The 26,034-nt window shown below is 46.2% G+C and overlaps 1 protein-coding gene across 5 annotated transcripts in view; it reads right to left on the reverse strand.

Moving 5' to 3' along the window:
• Nucleotides 1–935: 935 nt before the first annotated feature.
• Nucleotides 936–26,034, reverse strand: part of LOC137153297 (BTB/POZ domain-containing protein KCTD12-like) — a 39,450-nt gene continuing 14,351 nt past the window's right edge. Inside the window, exons 2-3 of one of the 5 annotated variants that reach the window (XM_067548471.1) lie at nt 7,318–7,448; nt 936–3,828 (exon numbers count right to left, since the gene is read on the reverse strand). In XM_067548471.1, coding sequence (XP_067404572.1) covers nt 2,926–3,804 — 879 coding nt within the window. In that variant the 5' untranslated portion in view covers nt 3,805–3,828; nt 7,318–7,448 and the 3' untranslated portion in view covers nt 936–2,925. Of the gene's footprint in view, nt 3,829–7,019; nt 7,246–7,317; nt 7,457–7,486; nt 7,565–7,597; nt 7,657–26,034 lie in introns of those variants that run through there. The other 4 variants (XM_067548473.1, XM_067548470.1, XM_067548474.1 and 1 more) reach the window with 4 other exon arrangements.

The following is a 26,034-nucleotide window of genomic DNA, read 5'->3' on the forward strand; positions in this document are numbered from 1 at the left end:
GATCTTCACATCTTACTTTCATCTTTTACTTTGTTGTTTCATCTTTGCACTTAGTGAGCAAATTCAATGGGCCAAGCACAGCAAAGAATTTAATAAAGAATGAGAATGTTTCAATGGGTTTTCTGAGTCCTGCTCTGGAATTTAACAGAGAGCTACATCCTTTCTAGAGCACCATTCAAAAAGCCTATAGAAAGAATCCCATCTATGTTACATTCTATGTGTTGTAGAGTCATTTCTATCAACCTTATGGATTTTCAAAAGTGCTCCTTTCCTATTGAAAAAGTCTCTTCATCCCTATGAAATTCTCTGGGAAGGCTTACATAAGGGTTAGGTTAGTCAGTTCCTCCTTATGAGTCTCTGCACTAGCAAAATCCTGCTGTTTGAGCTGAAATATTGTCAGTGGAGCGGTTTTTTCATTGGAAAATTCTGTTTTGTTGGACTCAAAATATTTCATGGGAACTTGTCAGTTCTGAAGAAATTTTTATGACAAAAGTTGCAAGAAGATTCAAAATCAAATATTTTATTTTGTTTTGACATTCTCATTTAGTCTTTTATATGAGAATATTAATTTTAATATCTAGTCATATTTAATATTTCATTATAGAATAATGCTTTACCATTGTTGAAATGTTTCATTTCAATATGGTCACTTCAATGCTTCCAGACAGAAATTTGGAGACTGACTTTTCATACCAACGTGGGACAAAAACAAATACCAGAATGTTGGTATTTCCTACGGGGTGGAAATTCCATTTTCTGATCAGCTCTAGTTATCAGTGCTCTAGAAGAATATTTAAATATTAAAAAAGCAAACAAACATGGACATATCTCTGTTCATTTAGGTCTTGCCACCGTCTCTGCACATAGCCTCATCCTTCCCTTCCCCATGGCACATACAAACCCTTCTGATTTCGAGATTTAAAAAAAAAAACAGCAACCAGAGCTTAAAAGTAGGGGACTGTGTTCCCTTAAGCACAATATTGGAATCATGAAGCACTCGCCATTTTTAAAACAATTTTCATCACTCCCCTTTTTCACTGAGTTTTCAGGATGGGGAGGCTTTTCTTGTTATTTTTGCCCCAAATCCCTATTCTTGTTTTTTTCTAGAACATTTCTCAATCCTCTATGATCTTAAGAAAGCACTAGTAGTCCCCCTGACCAGTATCCAAGTGGTGTAATTATCTTACCCTTCCTAGCTGTACACCACACACATTGTTCAATTAGCAGCAGCTGCCCTTCAGGTAGCTGAGACATGAATAGTAGGGTGGACTGCAGGTCAGGAGCTGGGTGTATTGGCAGAGCTGTGTGGGAGCCTAGGACTGGAAGAGCAAGCAGAACAGTGACTGCCTGCCTGCACAATGAGGCTTGATCCATAACCCAAGTGCTGTCAATCAGTGTGAGCCTTTTCTCTGATTTTAATGAGCTTTGGATCAGGCCCTGAATGCCTGGTATCTCTCTCTCATGAGCAGTAACACTGATTCCTAATAATAGTTTAACAAGTCAGTCCTATATGCAATTGCAGAGAGGGGGAAGGTTCAAAAAGGAGGTGAATGGGTCTGGAGCAAGACACCAGGGGAGAAGTCCAGGTAGGAAGGGCACTTTCTAATTGCAGAGATCATCAATATCTGCATTCAAAGGAGAACAAAAATACCCCAGAAAACAGACTCCCATCAAATGCCTTTTGCTTTGCTGATTCTTTTACCTTAAGATCCCTGAGCTCTAGACAAGAATTATTCCCAGCTCCATGTGCTTTCAGCCAAAAAGGGGCACCAGCTTTTCTGCCTTTCACCTCAGCACATTAACACAGAGGCAGGTCTTTTTTGTTCCTTTATTACACGTTGCCCAGGCATAGTAAAGCTGCAGCCAGCCAGCCTCAGGCCCACAAACAGAGAGCCGAGCGCCACAGTTAGAAGGAGACCTAGTGAGAGGTTGCCAGTGAAGTGGCAAAGATTTTTCCCCCCTCTATTTTAGTTAAGATTCTCTTTAATCTATAAATGTAAAGTTGTAGCTATGGGCAAACCAGAATGTCATTCGCTGTAGAAATCAAAGCCTGTCCTCCTGAAGCCTGATTATCTTCCTACTCTAAGTGACGGAAAGATGAAGGTAAATTTGACAGTGACATCAAACTGTCCTAAAGGTCTATTATAGACCCCGTTGTGTGAAGATCCCTGATAGGCCTTCCCTCCCACCCCTGTCCAAACCCAGGTGTATATACATACACAGGAGTGTGTGTGTCTCTCTCTTAGCCTATATCGAAGAAGCATCTCAGTTAGGGCAGCGGAAATGTTTTGAATCCAGAGCTGCAAACATGTGTGGCACGTCTCTCTCTCTAACCTTTCCAAGGACTGGCAGTCTAAATGCTAAGCTGCTTACATAGGCTGTTGGCAATATATCTGCACTATCAGGATCTCTCTCCCCTTTACTCCCATCCTCATCCATAAGGTGGAATTGAGATTCCCCTTGCATGAGTCCCCCAGCAAATCAGATAGAGCATATACAGCACATTCCCCACAGATCCACTTTGTGAGGCTGGGGATTGGTTCTAATTTATAACCTGGCTGGAGCTCAGCTCAGCGTCTCTTCACTCGTTAAATCTGGTGAGCTTATCCAGCTGCAAAAATCCCAGAGCAGTCTGCCCCGCAACAAAGATATTTCTTCCTTCCCCCACCCCATACAAGAACAGCCAAGTCCAGGATCCAGGGAGGGTTGGGAGCTACTGCTGGAAGTTGGAGAGATGGGGGTTGGTGTTATTCAGTAACCAGTACAACAGGGAGCCGGAGAGGGTTCGATGTGGAAAAACAAATGTAAAGGAAGGAGGAATAACATCAAGGTTCAAGGGTCTGATGTCTAAGTTCTAAAGAGAACAGCCAGCACAGCAGATGGGGAGGGAAGAGTTGGCATTTGGTGTTTGGTTTTTGGTAAGTGTCACTCACGGTAGAAAACATATTCGGTGTAAGAGGTCCAGATCTTGTCATCTGTCTGGTCGTGGGCAAAGGCGCAGGTGCCCGTGGAATTGCATGCCACCATGTGGAAGCCGGCGTCAGCCAGTCTGTCAAAGGCTTGCTCCAGAAAGGTGAATTTGAGGTAGTACCTGGAGGTGTATCTCTCTGGGGGCCGGTCAGGGTCCCTGCTCTCATTTAAGGTGTCTCCAAAGACTTCCTTGGCCAGCAAGGTCTTGCCGCACACCATGATCCGTGCCACCCTGCGGAACTTGGCGTCTGTCTGGCTGTCCCTGCCCAGAGTGTAGGAGCCCCGGTAGCCGATGGTGATAAAACCGGACCTTCGGCTGTCAGGGCCAGCGCCGCCCCCACTGGTGGTGAAGGAACTCCCAGGAGCGTTAGCCAGGGCAGTGCTGGCAGAGGCAAGGTTGCGGGCCGTGTCGGCACCGGGAGACAGCTCCTCTGGGTCACTTTGGCACGGGTCATCACCGATAGAGTTCTGCTTGCTGAGTTTTGGAGCCAGCATCTTGACCAGCTCCGGTAGCTTGAAGTACTCAGCTTCCCGCTGCAGGCGGTTCCTCTCGGGGAAATGGTCGGGCAGCACCAGCTGCTGGTCCCTCATGTAATCCAGGATGTAGCGGAAGAGGAAGCCATCCCGGTCCACGAAGAAGCGGCCCTTGTTGTCCCGGGCCAAGGAGCGGATGTTCTTCTGGGTGAACATTTCCCAGAGCAGCGAGCCGGGCACACTGACCAAGGTGGGGTGGCGAGTGATGTAGACCTGCCCACCCACATTGAGCTCAATGATCTCGGGGAAAGAGAAGTCCTCGCTGGGTTTGGCACAGCTCGAATTGTCCGCCAAGGCCATGGTGAGCCACCTCCTCCTTCCCAACTGCAAAAGTAAGCAACAGCCCACAATGACGTTAAACCTCACCAGACAATGCAACCCAGTTCTGTCAACGGTGAGTCCTGCATGGCACTGGGCCTGCAGCCCTCACCCACCTGAACTACTTCAATGGGGCCCTGCAGGATCAGGAACCGGCTTAAGGTCCTGGCTGCCTGAGACATCACCTCTCTCCCCTTTGCCTCTGGGACCCTGAGGTCAGCTGGCAATTTGCTGCCGTTCCTACATCACAGCATCCAGGGCATGATAGGTGGGACATAATTTCTGAGGGTATCCTTGCCTCTAGACTTGGCTTCCCTTCCAGGGTCTGACAGGTTAGGGGGCCCAATCTGTGGACCTTGAGGACATATTCTAAGTCCATCTAGTTCCTCAGGCTGTCCAAAGAGGTTTCTGCAGTTTACTTCACGGGCATTTAGCATTTTTGCTGACATGAGTCAATTACATTCTGTATTGTTTAAATAACAGGAACTATAGCAGTTGCACGTGCTGCCTCTGACCAATGGCCCATCTGGCCCAGCGCCCAGCAGCAGAAAATGCTAGCTGCTTCAGAGGAAAACATAAAACACTCATAAGGGATAATTATGCCATAACAGACCCATGGGGTAGGTTTCCCCACACCCCCAGGGAGTGAGTGGTTGGTTTGTACCCTGGCGCAGCAAGGCGGGTGGACGTTTACCCCAGACAGTGTAACTGCTGCTGATGTGCCTTTGACTCATGGAAATATCCAATCCTTTTGGAATCCTCATTCTGTCTCTGGGCCCAAAGAGGATGTGACGGCGACATTATGACCAAATTCAGATGGGGTGGAAGATGGCACAATGCCACTGAATTTCATGGAGTACCTACTCCCCCCACCTCTGAATTTAGCCTTAGGAATCTAAACACACTAACACCCAGAGCATGCCAAAGCTTTAAAGTGGTTTTCCATATCGAACTGGATGACTTTTTAAAGGTCCTGACACCAAAACTCAGCATCGCAATACCCTGGGATGTTGTGGGTGTTTGAAATCTAAATCTTGACCCAAATTTACCTACAGACCCTAGAGATCTGATGATCAGTTCTGGCTGAACTACACTTCTTGCATGAACCCAACTACAGGGGCTGCAAGGGGGTGTGTCATAGAGCTGTCACTCTGGCTTTATGGCACCCATGGAATTACCCTATGTTGGGTGTAATCCCCAGTGGCTAATTCCACTGTTTGATTGGCCCCCAAGAGGGGTGCAATGTTCATTTGGATCCCCTCTCCCTGAAATGGGCCAAAGTAAACCCCTGGCTCCGTCGGCCCCCTCACTTTGGGACTCCAAATCAAGTTCCGAGGTTGGCAGCATGCTCCATTCTCTAATTGTTTTCTAACAAAATTATGCCAACAAAATAACCATTTAAAGTTCCTTTGGCTTCTCCATAGCGCACAGCCCAGAACCACCGCCCTTAGCCTGCTCTCTGACAGGTAAGGTGAGCTCTGCAATAACGTGCAGCTCTGGGGAGAAAGGTGACCATGTAAAAACAACTGGCCCTCTCTTACTTCCCAGACCTGCTCCCTGTATGGCACTGAGTCACAGCTGCTGACTTTACTGACACCCACCAGTTGTTACTCCTCTTAGCCCCGCACAGCCGACGGAGCTACAAGAGAGTAAGCAGGAGTCTGCCTCGAGTTTCATTCAGCAAAACAACTGCCAGCCAAGTGCCAATTACAGACTCTTTATTACAGGCAATGGCAGCAGCGGCAGAAGGGACACAGCTGGATTCTTGCAGCACAGCTGGAGCATGCAGCAATGCCACGCAAAAATAATACACTGTTGATGTGTAAATTGAGCTAATTCGCTATGGAAGTTGCAGAGACTTTAGGAGCCAAATACTGCTCTCGGCCCAATGTGAATCCAGTTGTACGCTACTGGAGGCAATGGAGCTACTCTGCATTAACACGCCTGTGACTCAAAGCAGAATTTGGCCCTAAACATGGAACCCCTTTTTACAGGCTCTTTGGTGATTGCAACCACACTGTGGCAGTTGGAGCCAAAGTTTCCTGAAGTCAATGGAGCCGCACTGATTTACACCACCTGAAGGTTTGGCCCCCATTGACTTCACTGGGGTTAGGATCAAGCCTTAAAGGGATGATAAAAAAAATACCCCTTTTCAATTAGAAGCCTTCAGCATAGTACGAAATTCAGAGTATCCCAACCCCACTCCAGGATGGAGCTGGCTGGAAAACAGAGGAAGGGATAAAAACATGCTTCTTTATCCATAAATGAGAATTACTTTTAACTGCTGCTTTCCAACCTCACCAGGTCGCGCCAATCCCTCTCTTTGTGGGGGGAAGGGAGGGAGGAAAGCATTAGTTAATGCATTTGCCAGTTTGTACAATATGTACATCTCCTGACAGGAAAGAATTCACTATTGGAATCAAGGGAATGTTTCCCTCCACCCACAAGCACACTTAAAACCACCCTTTCTCTGGGCCCAATCCTGCTCCCGCTGAACTCAGCAGCAAAATCTTCTCTTGGGCAGGATCAGACCGGCTGCTATGTTGCTGGCCAGCAGCAATAAATACATAATAATAATAATAATAATAATAATAATAAAAAACCCTTCAGAGACTGACTGGTTTTAAGATCTCTATTCCAACAAGACCGACTGCAACTTCAGCTCAGGAAAGCCTGCCCTAAGCCCGGTGCTCACACGCCACCATGGCAGCACTGGGGGAGGTGAGAAGTTAGGGAAACGCTTCTTCAGACAGCCAGACTCTGTTCGGTGGCAGAACATTTCCCTTTTCACTGATGCAAAGTAACTTCTGTGCTGCGGAGCATGAAAGACCCTGATGAGGGAGGACGTGCAGTCCCAGCGCTAGGTCTCTTTAGGAAGCCTCCGGCTGCCAGGGCTTTCAATTATTTAACAAGCATTTTTAAGGAGATCAGGCATCTTACAAATGACTAATTTATGCTAACTGGGGAGCAATTCTGTGCTAAAGCAACACTCTTCTGTTTGTAGGATAAATAGATAGATTCCTGCCAGGCTGAGCCCCGGCACCTCTAGGCTTGGCAGTTCATAGCCCTGGCACATCTCGGTTGCCACATCAGTTATGAAAGTAAATACAATTGCTTGCTCCCTGGCACCCCTTTCGTTACAAATTCAATTCAGCTGGTCATGGCTTACAAATGACAATACAGATCCTGATCCCCACCTTTCCAGCTGCTCCCCTGCCAAGCGACGGTGGGCAAGGACCCAGCCAAAAGTGGCAACGGAGGAAGGGCAGAAGCAATGGCAACGTCTTTCTTCCGGCTCTTTAGTATTTCTCCCGCTCTGTGGCTGTCATTCCTCCGGGGACAGACAATCCCACCTCGCCACCCGGTCCCTCAAGTGAGCCCAGAACCGCCGCCTTGGTCTGCCCTACGAGAAACGATCCTCCATTCCCAGGCAAGAGATGAGAGCGAAGCCAGCCACACATGCACCCAAACCGGCGTGTCGAGGGAAGGGGCTACCTGCAGCCTGCAGATCGCCAGCCCCGGGGACTCTGCAGTCAACGTCCACTGGCAAGCTCGCCTCAAAATGAAAGCAGCCAGCACCTTCCTCTCTGGCTGCAGCAGCTAATTAGCATTAGGGAAGCAATGCGCTGAGAAGGGAAGGCAAAGCGGTTAGGAGATCAGTTACCTTTTAATCTTGCACTGTAGCCAGTGCAGTGTGCCCTCCAGGACTGCCCACCCTGCTCTCTGCCTCCCTGTCCTGCTCTGTCTCTCTCACACACACACACACACTGCTTACCTTTTTATTGCTGGGAAGCTGAGCCCAGCCCTCCTCCTCCCCTTTTACGACACACTCACTTCGCTCCCTGCCAGCATACATATTGCAAGAGCTGCATCCTGTACACACACAGCTAGAGAGTGGGAGGAAGGGCAGCGTGTGGAGTGAGAGTCGCTCTCTTCGCTACTTTTATTTCCCCCAGGAATTGGGACGGACAAACTCTTGGCGCTTGGACAATGCAGGGCCCCTTTAGGATGCAGGATTTTCTATCTAATTCTATTACCAAGCTATTTCGTGTAGTAGGACAAGAGAATAGCTGAGCTATAGTGGTTACCCTGTAGCCCTCGCCATGCAATCCAGGGAATGCAGTCCCCTCTCAGGGCAGAGGAGGTTTTGCAGGCCCCCCAAATCTGTACCAGGGGACGTGCTGCTGGCAAGAAAGGGAGGGAGGCTTTCTGGCAGTAACTCTCTCCATGTGGAATTTTTCCATTTACATGTCATGTTGCATTACTATCTTTTGCACACATACGGTGAGTCTGTGGGACATGGGAATAGAACGCACTGGCCCAGTTTCGTGGCACAAACATTAGAGAGCACTCAGGGAAGCACAGCCAATCAGCTTCCCAGCCTGGCTGAGCACACCCGACCTTATTATATTGCACGTAGACTGGAACAATTTAAATGCATCTAAGAGCCGAGTGCACTCTGCACGATGTCTGGCACGTATGCAGAGGCCTAGCCTCTGAGGATTTCAAAGTCCTTTCCAAAGTTAGGTGTTATTTTGCCCCTTGCCCAGATGAGAAAACTGAGGCACAGAAAATGTTTGTGGCTTAATCATGAGAACAGCTGAGCACCCTAAACTCAAGCTGACTTGTGCAGTAGATATCATTGTCCCCATTACGCTGATAGAGAAACCAAGACACAGCAGTGAAATGATTTGCCCAAGGTTAGACAGAGAAACAGAGGCAGAAGGAAATTCTCTTGATTCTCTATCTGTTCAAATCACCCAACCCATGCCCATTAAATAAACATTGCAACTTAGCTACTGATTTCTATTATTTTTATTGAATTCCATAAGAGAACGTTTTGGCACTGAAGTTGAGAGTTTATTTCCCAAATCCTGATGTGAAAGAATTAGGCCTGTAATTATACAGTGGTATATTTGTTAGAGCTGGTAAAATAACGGGGGCGGGGGAAGGGGGTGACTTGCAAAGAATAAGCCTACTTTTTAGTTGAATTTTCAAGGCTTTTGTCAAAAGATGGGGGAAATCATCAGAAGGTCATTAAAGTTTCCCCCCATTAAAAAAAATCTTTTAAAATTTGAAAAATGCCAAACCAGCTCTCATATTTGTGTTTCTCATTTTCTCTAAATACAGATCACATCAACACAGTCACATAAAAATAACTTGAGATAGAACAGAGAGCTTTTGGTTTGGCAAAGCCTTGTCCCTCAGATTTTGAAACAGCCGGGGATCCAGTTTCCACTTTCACTAAAGCACCAAAGCTGTGAATTGGGCACATCAGATCTAGAGTTCTGTTTGTGCCCATTTCCTGGCAGTAAATCTGGTCAGATGTGCAATATGTTTCTCCATCACATGGGTCTGCGATTTTCCCCTGGGGAGACGCAGTCCAATGCCAGAAGCTCCGATGTGTGCATGTGGTCATGAAATGAGCATACCCATTCATTTGGGTCTTTAGCTGTTCCTAAGAAATCAGTCAATAGCAATATAACTAGTATTGGCTTTGCCATCACAAATCAAAGGCTGCTTACTGCCATCCCAAAGCAATGTCTCTGGCCCTGAAGAGCAAATGCAGCGTTGCTAGGTGTGGAGCACCCACAGAAGGAGATAGCATTGGCAGTCAAAATGGCTGGCAAACTGGGGTTGCATTCATCCATATCAGCACTGTTTGTTTCTTCACTTTTCATGGATTTCAGGGACCTGGTGATGTCAGTCAGCAATTTTGTTTACTGCCTCAGATTAGTGGGAGCCGCCTGAATTAATCCACTAAAATTTGGGAGATTTAGCATTCAAGTGCAGTAATTTCTCAGTTTTACTGATCACATCTGCACTACATGGGTGTTCACAGAGCGTGAACTAAACTCCCAAAGCTCTGCCCAGCATGTACTGGGCCTATAGCTCAACATTTTCAGAAGCATCTAATTCACTTAAAAGCCTAAATCCCATTGTCAAAAGTGACATGCCCAGCTCCATCCTCCCTGGAACCCCCTTTCAGGTAGTTAAAGGCTGCTATCAAATCCCCCCTCACTCATTTCTTCTGCAGACTAAATAAGCCTAATTCCCTCAGCCTCTCCTCATAAGTCATGTGCTCCAGCCCCCTAATCATTTTTGTTGCCCTCCTCTAGACTCTCTCCAATTTGTCCACATCCTTTCTGTAGTGGGGGCCCAAAACTGGACACAATACTCCAAATGTGACCTCTCCAGTGCCGAATGCATCCTCAGGGTGACTATCCTCTCCTGGCTACATTCTATTTTTAGGATGCTAGCTTGATCAGAGCTAGCATGGGCATGTCTCCTTGAGCTGGGAACCACATGCCCATCTTGAAGTGCAGACACCCCCTACTCTTGCTGAAAGTCAATGGGACTTAGGCTCCTGAGTGCTCAAGTCACTTTAGAAAATAGGACTTAGGCTTGGCACTGGTGCGACCCCTGCTGGAATACTGTGTCCAGTTCTGGTGCCCATCATTTGAAAAGGATGTTGATAAACTGGTTCAGTGATGAGCTAAATGAATGATTAAAGGATTAGAAAACCTGCCTTATAGCGATAGACTCAAAGAGCTCAACCAGTTTAACTTAACAAAGAGCAGGTTAAGTGGTGATTTGATCACAGTCCATAAGTATCTACTTGGGGAACAATATTTAATAATGGGCTCTTCAATCCAGCAGAGAAAGGTCTCTCACAGTCCAGTGGCTGGAAGTTGAAGCTGGACAAATTCAGATCAGAAATAAAGTGTACATTTTTAACTGTGAGAGTAATTAACCGTTGGAACCATTTCATAGTAGATTCTGCATCACTGACAATTTTTAAATCAAGACTGGATGTTTTTCTGAAAGATCTGCTCTGGAAATTATTGGGGGGAAGTTCTATGGCCTGTGTTTTACAGGACATCAGACGATATGACAACAATGGTTCCTGCTGGCCTTGGAATCTATGAATCTACGAAAGACATGTCAGCACTTTTGAAAATTTTAGCCACGGTCTCTTTAACTGTTCCAAAGTGTTGGCCTCACTAATATCTCCTGCCATCCAGTTTCTGAATGTTCCCAACACATCCAACTCCCCTGCGATCCTTCTCACATCATTCCAGCCACATGCTACGCCTGACAGATGGCCCAGGCCCATCCAACATCAACTCGCTTCGCATCCAAGTTCAGGGTGCTGCATAGAGTTATCAACCTTCCTGGATTGGCCTGGAGTCTCCAGGAAATAAAGATGAATCTTTAATTAAAGATTATGTCATGTGATGAAATCTCCAGAAATACATCCAACCAAAATTGGCAACCCTAGTGCTGCAAGTCATGTGCTAAGTCCTAGACAACAAGTGCTGGAGCATTAGATCACTGTCAAGAAATGCAATTCTCTCTTTTCACAGATTCGAATCTAAACTGATTAGTATAAATTGGCTATTAGACCGAGGCCGAATCCTGTTTGTATGGTACAGCCCTTGGTGCACAGCTGCCTCAAAGACAAAAGGGGGGGGGGGGGGGAGACACCACTGGCTTCCTCAAAACCATCAATTTAAAGAGAAGAGCTCATTTTACTGAAGGGGAAGCAGAGGCAGAGAGATGGGAAATGACTTGTCTGAGGTCACACAAAGTTAATGCCCCGGTCTTCTGAATTCATAGATCAATAGCTTTTTAAGGTCAGAAAGGACCATTGGATAATCTAATGTGACCTCCTTCATAACACAGGCCATGGAATCTCACCCATTTATGCTTGTATTAAGGCCAACGGTTTGTGTCTGACTAAAGCAGATCTTCCAGAAAAGCATCTGGCCTTGACTTGAAGATGTCAAGTGACGGAGAATCCACCACTTCTCTTGGTAATTTGTAATGGTTAATCACCCTCACTGTTAAAAATTTCTTATTTCTAATTTGACTTTGTCTGGCTTACCTTCAAGCCATTGGTTCCTTTTTCTGCTTTTCTCAGCTAAATTAAAGAGTCCTTTAGTACCTGGAATTTTCTCCCCATGAAGATACTTATGCACTCTTGATCTTCTTTTTGATAAACTGAGCCAATCAAACTCCTTAAATCTCTCACTGTAAGGCACTATTTCCAGCTCTCGAATACTTTTTCCCTTCACCCTCTTCAATTTTGTTGGCTCGAGGATTTTGCATGAGCCAACAAATGACGCATCACTTCTATAAGTCAGATTGTGACAGAGCTGGTAAAAAAAAAATTTTAATGATTTTTTTTGTGTGAAAAAATATGAGTTTTCAGAGAAGCAAGCCCTTATCATTTTCCCCAAATTATTCATGAATTTTTAAAAAATCAATTTTTTTAAGTCAAAAACAAAATGTTATGGAAATGGCCACTGACATGTTCTTTTGGAAAAATATCCAAAAAACCACAGCATTTTTTACCAATAAAATCACACAATTTTGACAATGTGGAAAATTTTTTGCAAAATAATCCTTTTTTAAAAAAAAGTCATTTTGCCTTGAAAGAGCTTTTCATTCAAAAATGTCAATGAGCAGTAGATTGGGACCTGGACTGCATGCCTAGCACAGGAGTAAGGGGTGTGAACCACCCTCCTGCCCCTCAGCCACATACCAGGATTTTGGGACTGGGTGCAGATTAGTAACCACTACTCTACTCCTTCCTCACCACACCAAGCTGATTCACGTCTCCTCTGGCCTGACATCAATACCCCTCTCAGTCTCCCTCACCCTCCATCACACAGTGGGAGAGATCTGCTGAGCATATGAGCAAGGCTCATTCATTAGGGATTTGTATATGTGCCAAGGACCCGGAGCTGTCAGTTCAAATCCCTCTGCTTCTCTTTCTCACAGCTCCCACCTCAGCAGCCATATATGGGGTAACTCGGACAAGGAGTATGAATGCAATGGGGCTCTTTGGCCATGCAAACCTGAGCACTGTAGGGACCATACAATGAAGGTAGGTTGAAGTTTACACCCATACGTGAAATGGGTGCCATTAAAGAGGCTTGTTTTCTGTCACCGCCAGCTGACAAGGGGTGCTCCTGGCCATCAGCCACTGCTGGTTCAATCAACACTGATGGGAAGGATGGGCAAATCTGTGGAGTGGGCTAGTGCAGGGTCTTGCTGAATCAGCATCCACGAAGCCACAAGTACTTCGATATAAGGGTGTGGCTCAGGGGAACATGGCTGCCACAGTTTCCACGCCCAGGGCTTGCACCAGGGGAGTGCTCAGAAAAAGAAATGTCCCCTGGACAAAACACGCATGCACCGAACGGAAACTCAGGGCTTGTTCCAGCTTCCCCCAAAGCCAATGTGAGTTTTCCAGTGGGCGTTGGGAGGAGGGGTGATATGTCCTTCCACACAAGCAGGGCCCATCCAACACATGCCCAGGAACATCTGCTTCTTGGTGATGGGGAGACTGGAGAGTGAGCACTAATGAGAGTTTGGCAAGAGAGTGTTGTACATTGGCAGACCAGGTGCCAAGGCTTTACGCCTCAGCCGAGCCCTGACAAATTCATTGCTGGAAACCAGTCTGTTTCACCTGTGTGTGAGCATGGTTCAGATGGGTATTGGACTTATAACGTGTTTAGAGTGCATGAAATGATTGTAAGATGCATGAAAACTCCCTGATCATTTTTATCACATGCTAGAAGGTAATATTTACATTTTTGCTTTGTATCTGTAAAAAATGTTTACTCTGAAACTCTGAACCCAGTCAGAAGGGATGGTTTCCTGCCCATCAAGAAGGCCTATCAAAACTAACTGGGCCACTGTGAGACATCACAATACAAAGATTCTGTGAATTGCTCCCTTGCACTCATGAAGAGGCTATGTGCAAAAAGGGCTCATCCCAGAAGCTTGAATTCTCGAAGAAGAAAATAAAATAGCTGACAAGGAAATTTTTCATCTCTTTTGCTGTTTGGACTCTCACAGGGCTGGAGCTATGAAACAGAAGCAGAGATCCCCAGGGTCAACCTGGCTTAGCCCTAAAAGACATTCAGAACTGACAGATTACTACAACTCTGTCCCTTTAACTGTAACTCAGCTGTGTATAAAATGTTTGCTTGCTGTAACCTTGAAATAACTCTCTTTTCTTTTTTCTACTTGACAAATCCTTAAACAGTTTACTACAGGACTGGCTACAAACGTTGTCTTTGGAATGAGATCTAAGGTTCAAATTGACCTGGAGTAAGTGACTGGTCTCTTGGGACTGGGAACAACTTCAATATTTTGTGACTGTTGGTCATAGTAACCAATTATCATTAAGTCCAGCTTGCCTGGGTGGCGAGATAGACTGGAATGCCCACAGGGACTGTCTGTGACTCCATGGTAAGGCTGTTGTAGTGCTTTAGGAGCTCACATTTGTTACTGGGTTGGTGAAATCTAATTACAGAACATACCACCGGTTTGGGGTCACTGCCCTGCTTTGCGACTGTCTGCCCTGAGGTAGGCACTCACAGTCATGAGCTACTCCAGACGCTGTGACAAGGGTATCCTTCACTTCCTGTACAAAGCATTGTTGCCGCATTCCTCTCCAGAAGGAGCTGCATTATAGAGATGAGCAAACTGATTCCTGTGCACCGGGATCCTTCTATTCAGAAAAAGAGTGGGGGAAGACAGGGTGCATTCTGAGGAAAAAGAGCACCCTCTGCTGGCAGAGTAGCATTTCCTCACTGTCCTGCAGCTAGCTCCTTGGTGAAAATAACCACAGCTGCTGGCAGGGAGGAAGGGACTGAGTCAGTGGGGGGAAAAAATCCCATTCGACCATTTAAATCCACTGACAATCCCTCCCACACGTACTATCAGACAGCCCCACAATGTAATTATCCCATGCCAGTAGATAACCCCATCCAACCCTCATCCCACTCCCTCCCTAAATGCCTGAGTAGAAAAACAAAGTGGGCTTTGCAATGCCGCTGGCAGGCTAACAAATCAGGGGGCTGGCAACCTAAGGGGAAAGTTCATTCCAAGGGTCAGGGCCCCCTCAGAGGACAGCCCACCAGCTATGTGAAACCTATGTCCCACACTGGAGTTGCAGCCTGTGGCACGGGTCACTTGCTGGTTTAAATTAGTGTAAATGGGAGATTCTCTGTAATGGGAGTCTTAAAACCATGATTTGAGGACTTCAGTAACTCAGCCAGAGGTGAGGGGCCTATCACAGGAGTGGGTGGAGGAGGTTCTCTAGCCTGAGATGTACCGGAGATCAGACGATATGATCATGATGGTCCCTTCTGGCCTTAAAATCTACGAGATGCATGAGCAGAGCTCTGCGGGAGGTTCCGGACTGGAAGAAGAGAGGTGCTGCCCATCAGAGCTGGGGTGCATTGGCAGACCTGTGTGGGGACCCCAGGGCTGGAATAGCAGGGGGGCTGCAAGTCAGGATTGAGGTGCATCAGCAGAGGACCATGGGGGACCAAGACTGGAAGGGCTGAGGGTGCTGGAGTGTAAGACAGGTCTGAGGTGCACTGGCAGAGCTGGATAGGGGTGCAGGATAGGAATAGCAGGGCAAGGGGTGGCCCAGCAGGTCAGGACTAAGATGCCTCAGCAGAGCTGTGGGAAAATTTTACCCTGCCCCAGCCTGCTCTATGCTTGTGGCTTAAGCCAAAGTTATCGAAAACTCAACCCTCTTTACTGTTGTTGTTGTACCAAACATGTCAAGATCAGGCCTGTGTTGCCTCCTTCTGTGGGCAGACCTGTATTGCATCTGTGTCAATATCCCATGCAAGATAAAACCCAGCCCCCACCTCCGTGGACTAGGGCTAAAGATGAATAATAGAAAGCACTTTCATCTCCCATCAGTTGTCAGATGAATTAACCTCATTTTGTCCCCAAGAGTCTGTCTGCCTTTAGTCTTGCTGAGAGTTCTGCCCTTTAAAAGTCTTAGGCCAAACTCTGATCCCCATTACAGTGGTGTAAATGAAGAGAAACTCCATTGGCTTTAGCGGAATTACCCTGGGTGTAAATGAGAGCACAATGTGCCACTTTGACTCTCATGCTAGTCATCCTCATCATCATCAGATCGTTACGAAGTCTTGAATTGGGGGGAAATATTTTAATCAGCTGAAATGAAAACATCCATCCCAGGAGTGACATTTCGCCAAGCAACAAAAATATAATCTCTTGGGATGAGGAAAATGATGGTGACCTGTGAGAAAGAAAAAGGGATCCTGAGCCTCAGAAAAGGCGGCCAGGAACAACTGTATAATGGCCCGAATAAGCCTCTTCCAGAATTGTATGTAACAAGAACACAATTCCGTCTGTGAGTTCTGATGACATTATCAGCCACAAACAGAGAGAGTCACTCAAGTCCTGAGAGGAGGAAGCAGTGGACTAATTTGTGGGTGTTTTGGGGATAGTGGTATAAAATCAAATCAACTCTGTTGTTTCATAACAATATGGTTCAGTGGTTGGTTGCAAAGGATTGGCACAGCTTCCTGAATTCTATTTCCAACTCTGCCTTGGGACAAGCCACTTCGCCTCTGTGTGCCTCATTGTCCCCATCTGTAAAATGGAGTTAACAACACTGACCTGCTGATACTTAATAGATATGTATATTCTGGTAGTACCCAAAAGCTACATGTATCCCTATTAGGATTTTCTAGAGTGCCCATCATCATGATATCTGAGCACTGCAGAGAAAAGGCACTTTGAGATCCTCAGGGAAGGTTAAAACAGTTCCACTGCTTTAAAAAAAATTGGGTTTTTGAGTAAATGAAAATGTCACAGAAAGTCTTCTTTCCCCAAAGATTTTCCTTATGTTTTCATTTGAAAACCTAAAATAATTTCTTCTCCTCCCCCACCCCAGGTTTTCAGCTAATTTTTTTCAGTTGCTAAAAAACAAGGGGAGGGAGTATTTTGGCCAATAAATTAATTTTTTTAGTAGAAATTCTTTTCCAACCTGTTTTATTAACAGAGCTTTTTTAACTTGTATTTTGCTGCCTTATCCTCTCATACCTAGTGGCATTCCTTGAATAGCAGATGATGCGCCATATCACCATTACCCCCAACCAACAACATGTTGCAGTCAGCTTGTGCAGAAACTTGATACAAAGCACTCTTATATCCTCCTTGATTAGTGGGTGATCATTAGGACATTGGGACATATCATGTTGTAATGACATAGTCAAAAAGAGAAAATGTCGTCACACCTATCTGTAAGTCATAGCCAGTTGGTGTGATGCTTTGTCTACCTTTAGTGGTCGCTTGGCCACATAGAGATTGAAGAGCCTGCTACAGGTTTCGTGAAGAGGCAGTTATTTTAGCTCCGGCAGTAGAGCTGCATGCATTAAGATCCAGATACTGAAAGTTCAAGACCTGCTGCTGCTCCTGACTGACCCAGAGTCATCGGCATTACACATACAGCAATCTATGAAATAAACATGAGAAGTAGAAATGTCTGGTATGGAACATTTACATAAGGAGGTAACTGCAATCTAGGCCAGCGTGTCAAACACATTTCATGGAGAGGTTAAAATTCCATTTTTAATTATAGTTCATGGGTTGGGTGTCCATGTAGGACTCTCTGCTTCTTCTTAATCTGCAGTACGGGTGTCATTGATCACAATGATAGCCTTTGTGTTGTAACTAAACATTTAGTTATTAGCATTATTTGTTAAGTACCTTATTGTATCCAGCATCACTTAATGGGGTAATCTACTCCCCGTTAGGACCTCTTCCTCCCCATCCTCCTTTCTCTGTTTTGCTCCCGCTTCTGTGTCTGCTTCTGTCCTCCTTGCTTGCCTTTGCATGACATTCCTTCCAGCATCTCCCAGTCATTCGCTTCCATGAGCTTTTTTCCCACCATCCTCAGCGTGATTAGCGATAAAATACTTAATGCTGACATTTAAAGCCCCATCCTTAGATTTCAGAGTGAACGCCTCGTTGAGATTACTGGGGGGCAAGAGGAGTTCTCACCTCTCAGTGTTACTGTTAGACAGCCTACAGACTCTGGTGGTGGTACCATACGGGCCTTATTGCTTGGTTATAGGCACTGAGGGGTCAAATCCCACTGCTGTCAATGACAACCTCCCCTGCTCATGACTTCAGTGGAACCAGGCTTTTGCTGTCATCCTTTGACATCGCATCACCCCAATGTACCCAGACACACAGTATCTGGTGGCCCCCCACGTTGCTGGGCTGTCACAGATACGCACAGACAGTGCGCACGTGAAGTTAAATGAGAGAGGTGCATGTGCGTATTCCATCTTTCCCTCTCTGTCTTTTGACCAGTAACATCCGCCTGCTCTTCTGCCATCCTTTTAAAGGCTTACTGTGGTCAAATGAGCAGCCTGGAAAATTGAGCTGCAGCAGGCTTTTGTAAAATATAATTAATCCCCAGCAGCTTGGCTAGGAAGGTAGCTTTCCAGCCTCTCAGAGCAGAAGGGGGTTACCAGCCACATGCATTTGACTCAAGCCTGTGAGATCCCATTCTCCATCTTGCAGGCCAGGCACACACACTGAATAAATCTAGAGGCTACCCTATGGCATGAAGCAATGGATGAGAGTTTCAATTATTCGCTTATATATTTTCTCTCTCCCATTTTTAACACACCTGTCACCAGTTAATCTGCCAGGTGCTTAAACAGTTTAGAAATAGATATCCTTACCACTACCCAAATATCCACCCCAGAGCCTGGGTGATTTTGGACATAGAATCGGAGAAGGCTGCACCTAGTGTCATAGTTCCCAAACTCTGCCATATTGCGCACCACCAACATAAAACGCCATCACCAGTAGTACCACCACCAATTTTTTTATAAACAGACTATGTATGAAAACCGTCTTAAAACCTAAGTGTTGTTAAAACACATTATATCAATGGCATAGCTATGTGTATGAAAAGCTGTAGTCTTGCAAAATATTAATAAATGCATTATAAACTTAAAAAACAACGAGAGTCCTGTAGCACTTTAAAGACTAACAAATTTAATTTCTGCAGGCGTAAGCTTTCGTGGGCTGTAACCCACTTCATCAGATGTAAAGAATAGAAATCAGACAGGGGGTATAACAAGGAAGGAACAACAATGGGGTAAGGAACAGCAATGGGGAAGTTAGGTATAAGCAAAGTCCATTCAGTTAGAAACTTATAAACTTACCCCATCTGAGATTTCTGGTACGCTTTTAATGAGAGGGGTGTGCTTGCTTGACAGAGCAAAGTTGGTGAATATCTTGGTTGGTGGCTATCTGGTGAAAATCTTGGCAGGTGGGGGTGGCCGCCGTGCTGCTTGGGGCAGGAGCGGCTCCTGGCCAGGGTGCTGGGCCCACATGGAAGAGGGGCGGGGACGAGGGGTTGGGAGGGGTCGGAAGGAAGGAACGGCCGCCGTGCTGTTTGAGGACAGGGCTGGCGCCGAAGTGGCTCCTGGCCAGCTTCTGTGAGTGTGTCTGGAGGGAGAGGGGGACAGAATGGGCACTGGGGGCTACTGCATTCTACCCCTGCATAGCCGAGTGCCACTGGAGGCTCTGCGGCTGGCCCCCCAGCAGCACAGAGATATTGGTGGAGCATTAGTCGGCGGACGCATACCATTGGGAGGTGGCCTGCATACCACTGGTGGTACACGTACCACAGTTTGGGAAGCACTGACCTAGTGTATATTTTCCAGATTGTCACTCTGCAGGCTCAACTCTAACTCCAGCAAACTATGAACCATATCTGGAAAACAGAAACAGATCCTTGCCACAAACTGGGATCCAGATGTTAAATTCCTCTCTCCTACATGCCCAAAGTTTGGGGCTTGTCAAGGCTATGGATTTTGGTTCAGTATCATCTCTAGAGTATTCCTAAGAGTCTTGCTCATTCTGTACCCACTCCAGCTTACTGAAACTGACATCATTAATGACACCAGTGACGCTGGAAACCTTGCATCAGAGACCCTATGTCAGTATCTATCCTGCTTCAATACTGGCTAACAGTAACAAGAACATGTGCATCTGCTGTTCTCACGTCACCAGATGGTGTCAGGAAAAGGATGGCCACTTTGTAAGTATTCTTCCCTTCTGGCACTACTATCACGTGACTTGTGTCTCACCTTCTCTTGAAGCTGTGTCATCCCAATAAAACCTCTGGATGTGGGGACACAACGCCACCACACTGCGGCACCAGTACCGTCACCACACAACCTCAGGATGCAATGATGCGATATCACCCTTGGAGACATTTCAGTTTGTGTTTAGTGTTCTCAGTCTGGCACAGTGGGCAGGGGACAGCTGCAGCCTGGTCAAAATGGGAACATCTTTTGTAAAAAACAGCACAGTGGCAAGGCAACCCTAGCTTAAGCAGATGGCATGCCACTGATACAAGGATTCATCCTCTCCTCTCTTCCCTGTAGCATCTATGATCACCTTTGGGGAATGGCTGCACCTTACTGAAAACCCAAGTCAAGTTTGGCTGTGGTAACACCTGTACAAAGCCCCAGACTTCAGAACAGGTTGCATTGATTTGACTGTGGGCAGATTTCAGTCCCCTGGCTGTAGCCATTGTCACCAGCCTTACTACAATGTTCATCTCACGTTGGGAGTCAATTGGCTCTGTGAAAACAAACACTCTGCCTAGGATGCACTCCACAGTGAGCTTTCCAGCCTATTGGCGCAGAAGGGGGTTACCATATAGCTACCACTATTGCTTATATCTTCAGAGGATGTATTTAGAAGATCTAAAACAAAATGCAGAATTATGTCATGAAACAGGAATATAAAAATAAAAGGTGCTAGAGATATAAATGCATGCAGAGAATAACCCTGGGTTTAATGAGAGCCTCTGTGAGCTGAAATTCAGGTATATTCTGTCCCCTTGTTGAGCTGTGCCAATCTTGTGCCTTTCAAATGCCATCTGGCATGGCATTTCAAGCCAGTTGAAATCCAGAAAGCCAGTTCAAGCAAAACAGCCAGTTTGCAGAGTCACCCATTCTCGTGCAAAGCGGGTAAGAATTGTCAAGCCCAGAGCATAGCATCTTTAAAACTGACTGGCATTTTTTCCAACATGCTCCAGTCTTGGGGACTCAGAGTGGGGAATACATGCATGTCAGCCCCTCCATCATATGAGACTTTACTAAAGGTTAGAGTGTTGCCCCCCCAAAGGGACTGTACAGTTCTTAATTTCTGTGATTTGAGCCTCTTCACAGAATCTCATGTGACAAGAAATACTGAGCAAGGAGCCACAGGGATAAATAAAATGTGTGTTTTCAAATCTGATTTCTATCTCTGCTCCACTCCTTCCCCAGGATTGCAAACAAGCCAGGAAACCGTTGTGACTTGTGATCTCTAAGTGTTCAGTGACGTTCCCAGTTTAGATCCTGTTCTTATGACGCATTTCCAAAACACCTTTGAAGATGATAAATATATGCCCCATATGCTAAGCACAGCTCCAGGACACGCTGAAGGTCATCAAAGGACAGCAGAAAGATACATATTTGTGTTATCTGCATCATAAGTAAACAGTATGTTTGTGATCAGAAGAGTTTCTGTCCAGACTTTGCTCATGATGAGGGCTAATCTGAACACAGACATCAGTTGTTCATCCCCTTTTGAGCTGGGTATTGACTACAGTTTGTTAAGGGTGCTGCTGACAGGATCTTCTTACTTCGGTTAGCTTGCCTGGATATTCAGGGTGGATCTACCGGTACTTAGTTATGAAAGGATGAAGACTGATTGCAGGCACATGAACTCAAGGCCAGATCCGCATGGTTCCATCAACATCACATAGACAGTCTCCCCTGAAGTCAATGGAGTTCTCCCATGAATTCTCACCATCTATAAGTCAGGAGTGGGCAGACACATGGCAGCTTGAGATCTGCAGTGATGACATGAGGGGCTCAGGGGTAGCTCGCTAGACTGCAATGAGGGTAGGGAAGCTACAGTGATTGTGCGATGCGACACTCACTTCTGATCTTTTCAATCTGTTATAGTCATAGGGTGAGATCCCCAACTGGGGTAACTCAGTGTAGCTCAATTGACTCCAATGAAACAACACTGATTTACACCAATGTGCATTGTGGCTCTTAATGATTAGAGATGGAAGTGAGACAGCATCCTTGGCTCAAACATTCCCTGATTTTGGGGAAATCCAAATCCAAGCTTTCTCCTATCTCTACACTGGATTGCATGGAATCCCTGAATGTGGACACCATATATTTTGGGGGAAATTAGGATATGGCTCCAAACTCCATGGCTCAGGACCAGCAGTGCTAACACATATGTCTCTTGTCGCTAACGCTATCAGTACCACATTCATATAGCACTCTCCTAGGGTCAGTAAACATAATTATCCTCATTGTAATAATGGGGCCACTGAGGCACAAAGAGGGGAAGTGATGTACCCAAGGTCACCTAGCACGTCAATGCTGTGTCGGGACTAGGACCCAAGCTAGTCTTTCCCACCATTCTTCATAGACAGTGAACAGTCCATGAACAGCGCTGCCAAGAGCTCAAGACTTTAAAATATTAATGAATGAAACCTCAGAACTCCCCTGCGATGCAGGTGAGGATTACCATTCCCATTTTACAGACGAGAAAACTGAGACATAGTGTGTAAGTGACATTGCCAAAGATCCCACTGTAAGTTAGCAGCAGAGCCAGGAAGAGGATCTAGGCATGCTGGCATAACAATGATGTATCACACTTCTCTATTCTATTCTCTAGTCTCTAACTCTAAGTTCATGGTCTATTACTCTAGGTACATTTCTTGTACATTGCATGCCTTAAAGCAAAGTGATAGCGACAACACATCAAAGAGAGAACCAGTGGGAGAAAACTCATACAACTATTAGGTGCTAGTTAGTGGTGTTGCAAATGAGATGGTGTTAGTTGAAAGGATGTCTTTAGCAAAGTTCCTGGCTATAGCGTCAATGACTGCAGCTTTAACTCAGCTAATCAGTTTTGGCTAAGATAATTGAACTTACATCCTGTAGAGCTGTACAGAATTGAAGACTTGCTTCCAGAGTTTGAGACTAGCACTAGAGATTTGGAAGACACTTTGAGACGCTGCAGCCTACACCAGGTAGGAGAAGATGAAAATAGTGGGAGAGTAACAAGGGGAATGCTTTCAATCACTTAACACTTAAAAATTGCCTAGCCATGGGAAGAATAAAGTCACCTGCAAGCATTGGGTCTCATGGCATCAAATCTTTAACTGTTCAGAAATCAGAGCCAAGAGGCTTTATGCACTTGAAACACTGGCCTGAATTATGAAACATGTTATACACTTTATATTTCAAAGAATGTTTATTTAATGCAGATTGACAGTGTGGGAAGGGAATTGATTAGAAAAATCTCAGGGAGATGCCTTTAAAGTTCAGAAACATCTAGGACAAATTTCTCTTCCCTTTAGTTTCTTCAAAGTCCAGGCTGTCCCTCAGTCATCTGACTGACTGACTGCTTAGCTCACCTAGTCTCGTCTGCAGGCACTTCAAAGCGAAGGAGAATTTTGACTTGGGTGCATTGATTGGCTGAAGACATCAAATTCCACTCACTCCCTTGACCCTATTTTCCCTGTAGCTCTGGTAGATTCTTTGGCAGTTGAACACTTGGACCATCACGACACTGCTGGTGTCGCTGGCCTCTCCAGAGTAATGCTGGCTATGCAGCAACAATGGGGAGGTAGGGCAAGACTTCACAACTGCAGCGAAACAATAGAAGAAGGCGGATGCCGAAAGACTTGTTATCTTGGATCTTCTCCAGACATATCTGTCACCACTGGGTTTCATAGTTCCCAGGCTGCCACCACAACTCCCCTGTGTGTCTCCTCCAGTCTGAGCACTTCATCCTTGCATAGCGTCTCACTAGGATGTTCACATCACCTGTGTGGCAGAAGCTAGATGGCTCTAGGAGCATTTTCCTTGGCCCATATCCCATTCCCACCTCAAGAGAGCGACAAATGATAAGAGTGGCGGAGTTCCCCAGCATAGACAGCTTCATACCTCAAGTAAAAGGCATCCAGTCAGGGAGAAGAAATACCATGTGTCTTAGGCAACCAATCACATTCCACAAATAGCAAGATTTGATGCAGTAGTTAGGAGGAGTTCAAGGTTTCAACCAAAATTGGGGAATGGTGGGGGAAATCCCAATCAGCTCCCTTCCCCTCCCCCCCAGACAAAGAATCATTTTTCTGTTACAACCAGCTCTAGCAAACAGCAAAGTCTATTCTCAGACACTTTGCAAACAAACAGAGGAGCTGAATTCACATAGGCTACAATTCCCAGTGCTCAACACCCACAAGTCTAGCCAGATTTTCAAGAAAGCTCAGCTCTTATTTAGGTACCTATACAAAGGCCTCATTTTCAAGATTTTCTAGTACAGACCATCTCCCATTGGGACACTAGGAGCCAGATGGGATGTCAGCACTCAGTGAGAACCCCACATGCTGAACGCTTGGAGATTGACTATGATGGTCCTTTCTAGTCTTAAGCGCTATGAACCTAAGGATCTATCTACACACGAGTTGTGTCGGTATAGTTAAAGGTGTGTAGCCCGCTACAGTAGATGCAGTTGTTCTGGTTGTAGAGGAATGACTCACCGACCTGTAGTCCTCATGTCTGGGCATGGCATACGTTCTTCTTCTGGAGTCCCCTACTGACAGACACTGTGGCCCTGTGGTGGTCTCAGGACGCAGCCCTCCGGCCAGATCACGTTCCGTCCCATCCCTTCCGGAATGTTCACAGAACAAAAGTCCAGGGACCTTACAGCAGGTCTTCAGCCCAACTCGGGGCTCAATGGTCCTTACATCACCTGTCTCAGGAGATTTCACCCCACTTTCCTTCATGGCTTTAAGGGGAAGCCAGGCCCTCCATCTACCCTGGGTTCCAGCCCAGGCACCCTGATGCAAGCAGCTAAGATTTGCTCTCTCAGACTGCTAATTGTATCCCTGGACCACTTCCTACCTTGGCCAGGCTCTGGACCCTTTTCCCCAGCCCCTTCCTAGGCTCACTTCTCTGCAAACTCTTCGCCCCTTCCCGGGCCCTGCAGAGCTCTTTCGTGCTCTCATACCGAGCAATGCATCCCAGAGCATTCTCCCTCGAGGTCAGGTTCTTGTCTGCCTCTCTGTGTCCATGTCTCTTTCCTCCAGAAATCCAGCCCCTGATTCTACCTATCCTATCCTGCAGGTTCACCCCAGGATGTCACTCCACCCTGATGATGTCCCACTGTCTCTCCTGGCCCTTTGCTGGAGAGCCCTGTGGTCCCAAGGAAAACTCATCTCCACTCTACTTCCCTGAATTCCTTCCTTTATTAGTCACCACCCTGCTGCTCTTCACAGCTGGGATTTATTCCTAATTCAGACTCACAGCTCCTCCCCAGCTAAGGCTAATCGTCAACTGAATCTGGGCAACCTTCCTCACCCCGCTGTCAGGTTCCAATTAAGTCTTCATCTGGCAGTGCGAGGTATATGCCCCATCACACTGGTATATCAACAATATCTGGCTCTCACATGACACTTTTTATCAGTAGAGCTCAAAGCACTTTACCAAGGGAGTCAGTATCATTACCCCTATTTTACCATTAGGGAAACTGAGGCACAGAACAGTGGAGCAACTTGCCCATGGTCATCTGCAGGCCAGTGGCATAGCTGGGAATAGAATCCTGGTCTCCTGAATCCCCGTGCAGTGCTCTAGCCATTGGGCAACACTGCTTTATAGTGGTATAAGGGGAATAAGCTATACCAGTATAAGGCACTTTATACCAGGTTAACTGCATCTACACTAGGACTTGTACCAGTATAACTGTCAATAAAAAAATCACACACCTAACAGACATAGTTACAGAGGTACAAAAATTGTGTGTACAATAGAAGGTACAGGGCTTGATGGAGGAATCACCGGGTGAAGCTCTGTGGCCTACCTTGTGCAGGAAGTCAGATGAGATGAGCAAAATCGCCCCTTCTGGCCTTAAACTCTATGAATTTACGTGCCTAAGTAGGAGCTGAACTCTTTGGAGAATCTGGCCCTGGTTGTGGGTGTTGAGCCCTTCTGAAAATTCCAGCCTTAAGAAATTGTTTGCCCCAATTCCAACCCCAACATTGTGTCTGTCTGCAGCAGAGAGGGCAAAGGAAATTCCACCCTCTAAACCAGTGGTTCCCAACCTTTTTGGCTAGAGGGCCACAAATATGATTTTTATAACCCTGAAAGGCCACCAGTCTCTGCCAGCAGCTCTCCTCCACACCACTGCAGCCAGAGTGAAGGAGTTAAATGAGGAGGATCTCCTGTCGCCCTGGCTACAGAAGGGAACCGGGTGCTTTACCTGGGTCCCTAGGCAGCAGCTCCTTCTGCAGCCAGGGGGACAGAGGATCAG

This window comes from Emydura macquarii, unplaced genomic scaffold (genome assembly GCF_026122565.2).
Source record: "Emydura macquarii macquarii isolate MOO-44397 ecotype Brisbane River unplaced genomic scaffold, CSIRO-AGI_Emac_v2 contig_1253, whole genome shotgun sequence".
Lineage (NCBI taxonomy): Eukaryota > Metazoa > Chordata > Testudines > Chelidae > Emydura > Emydura macquarii.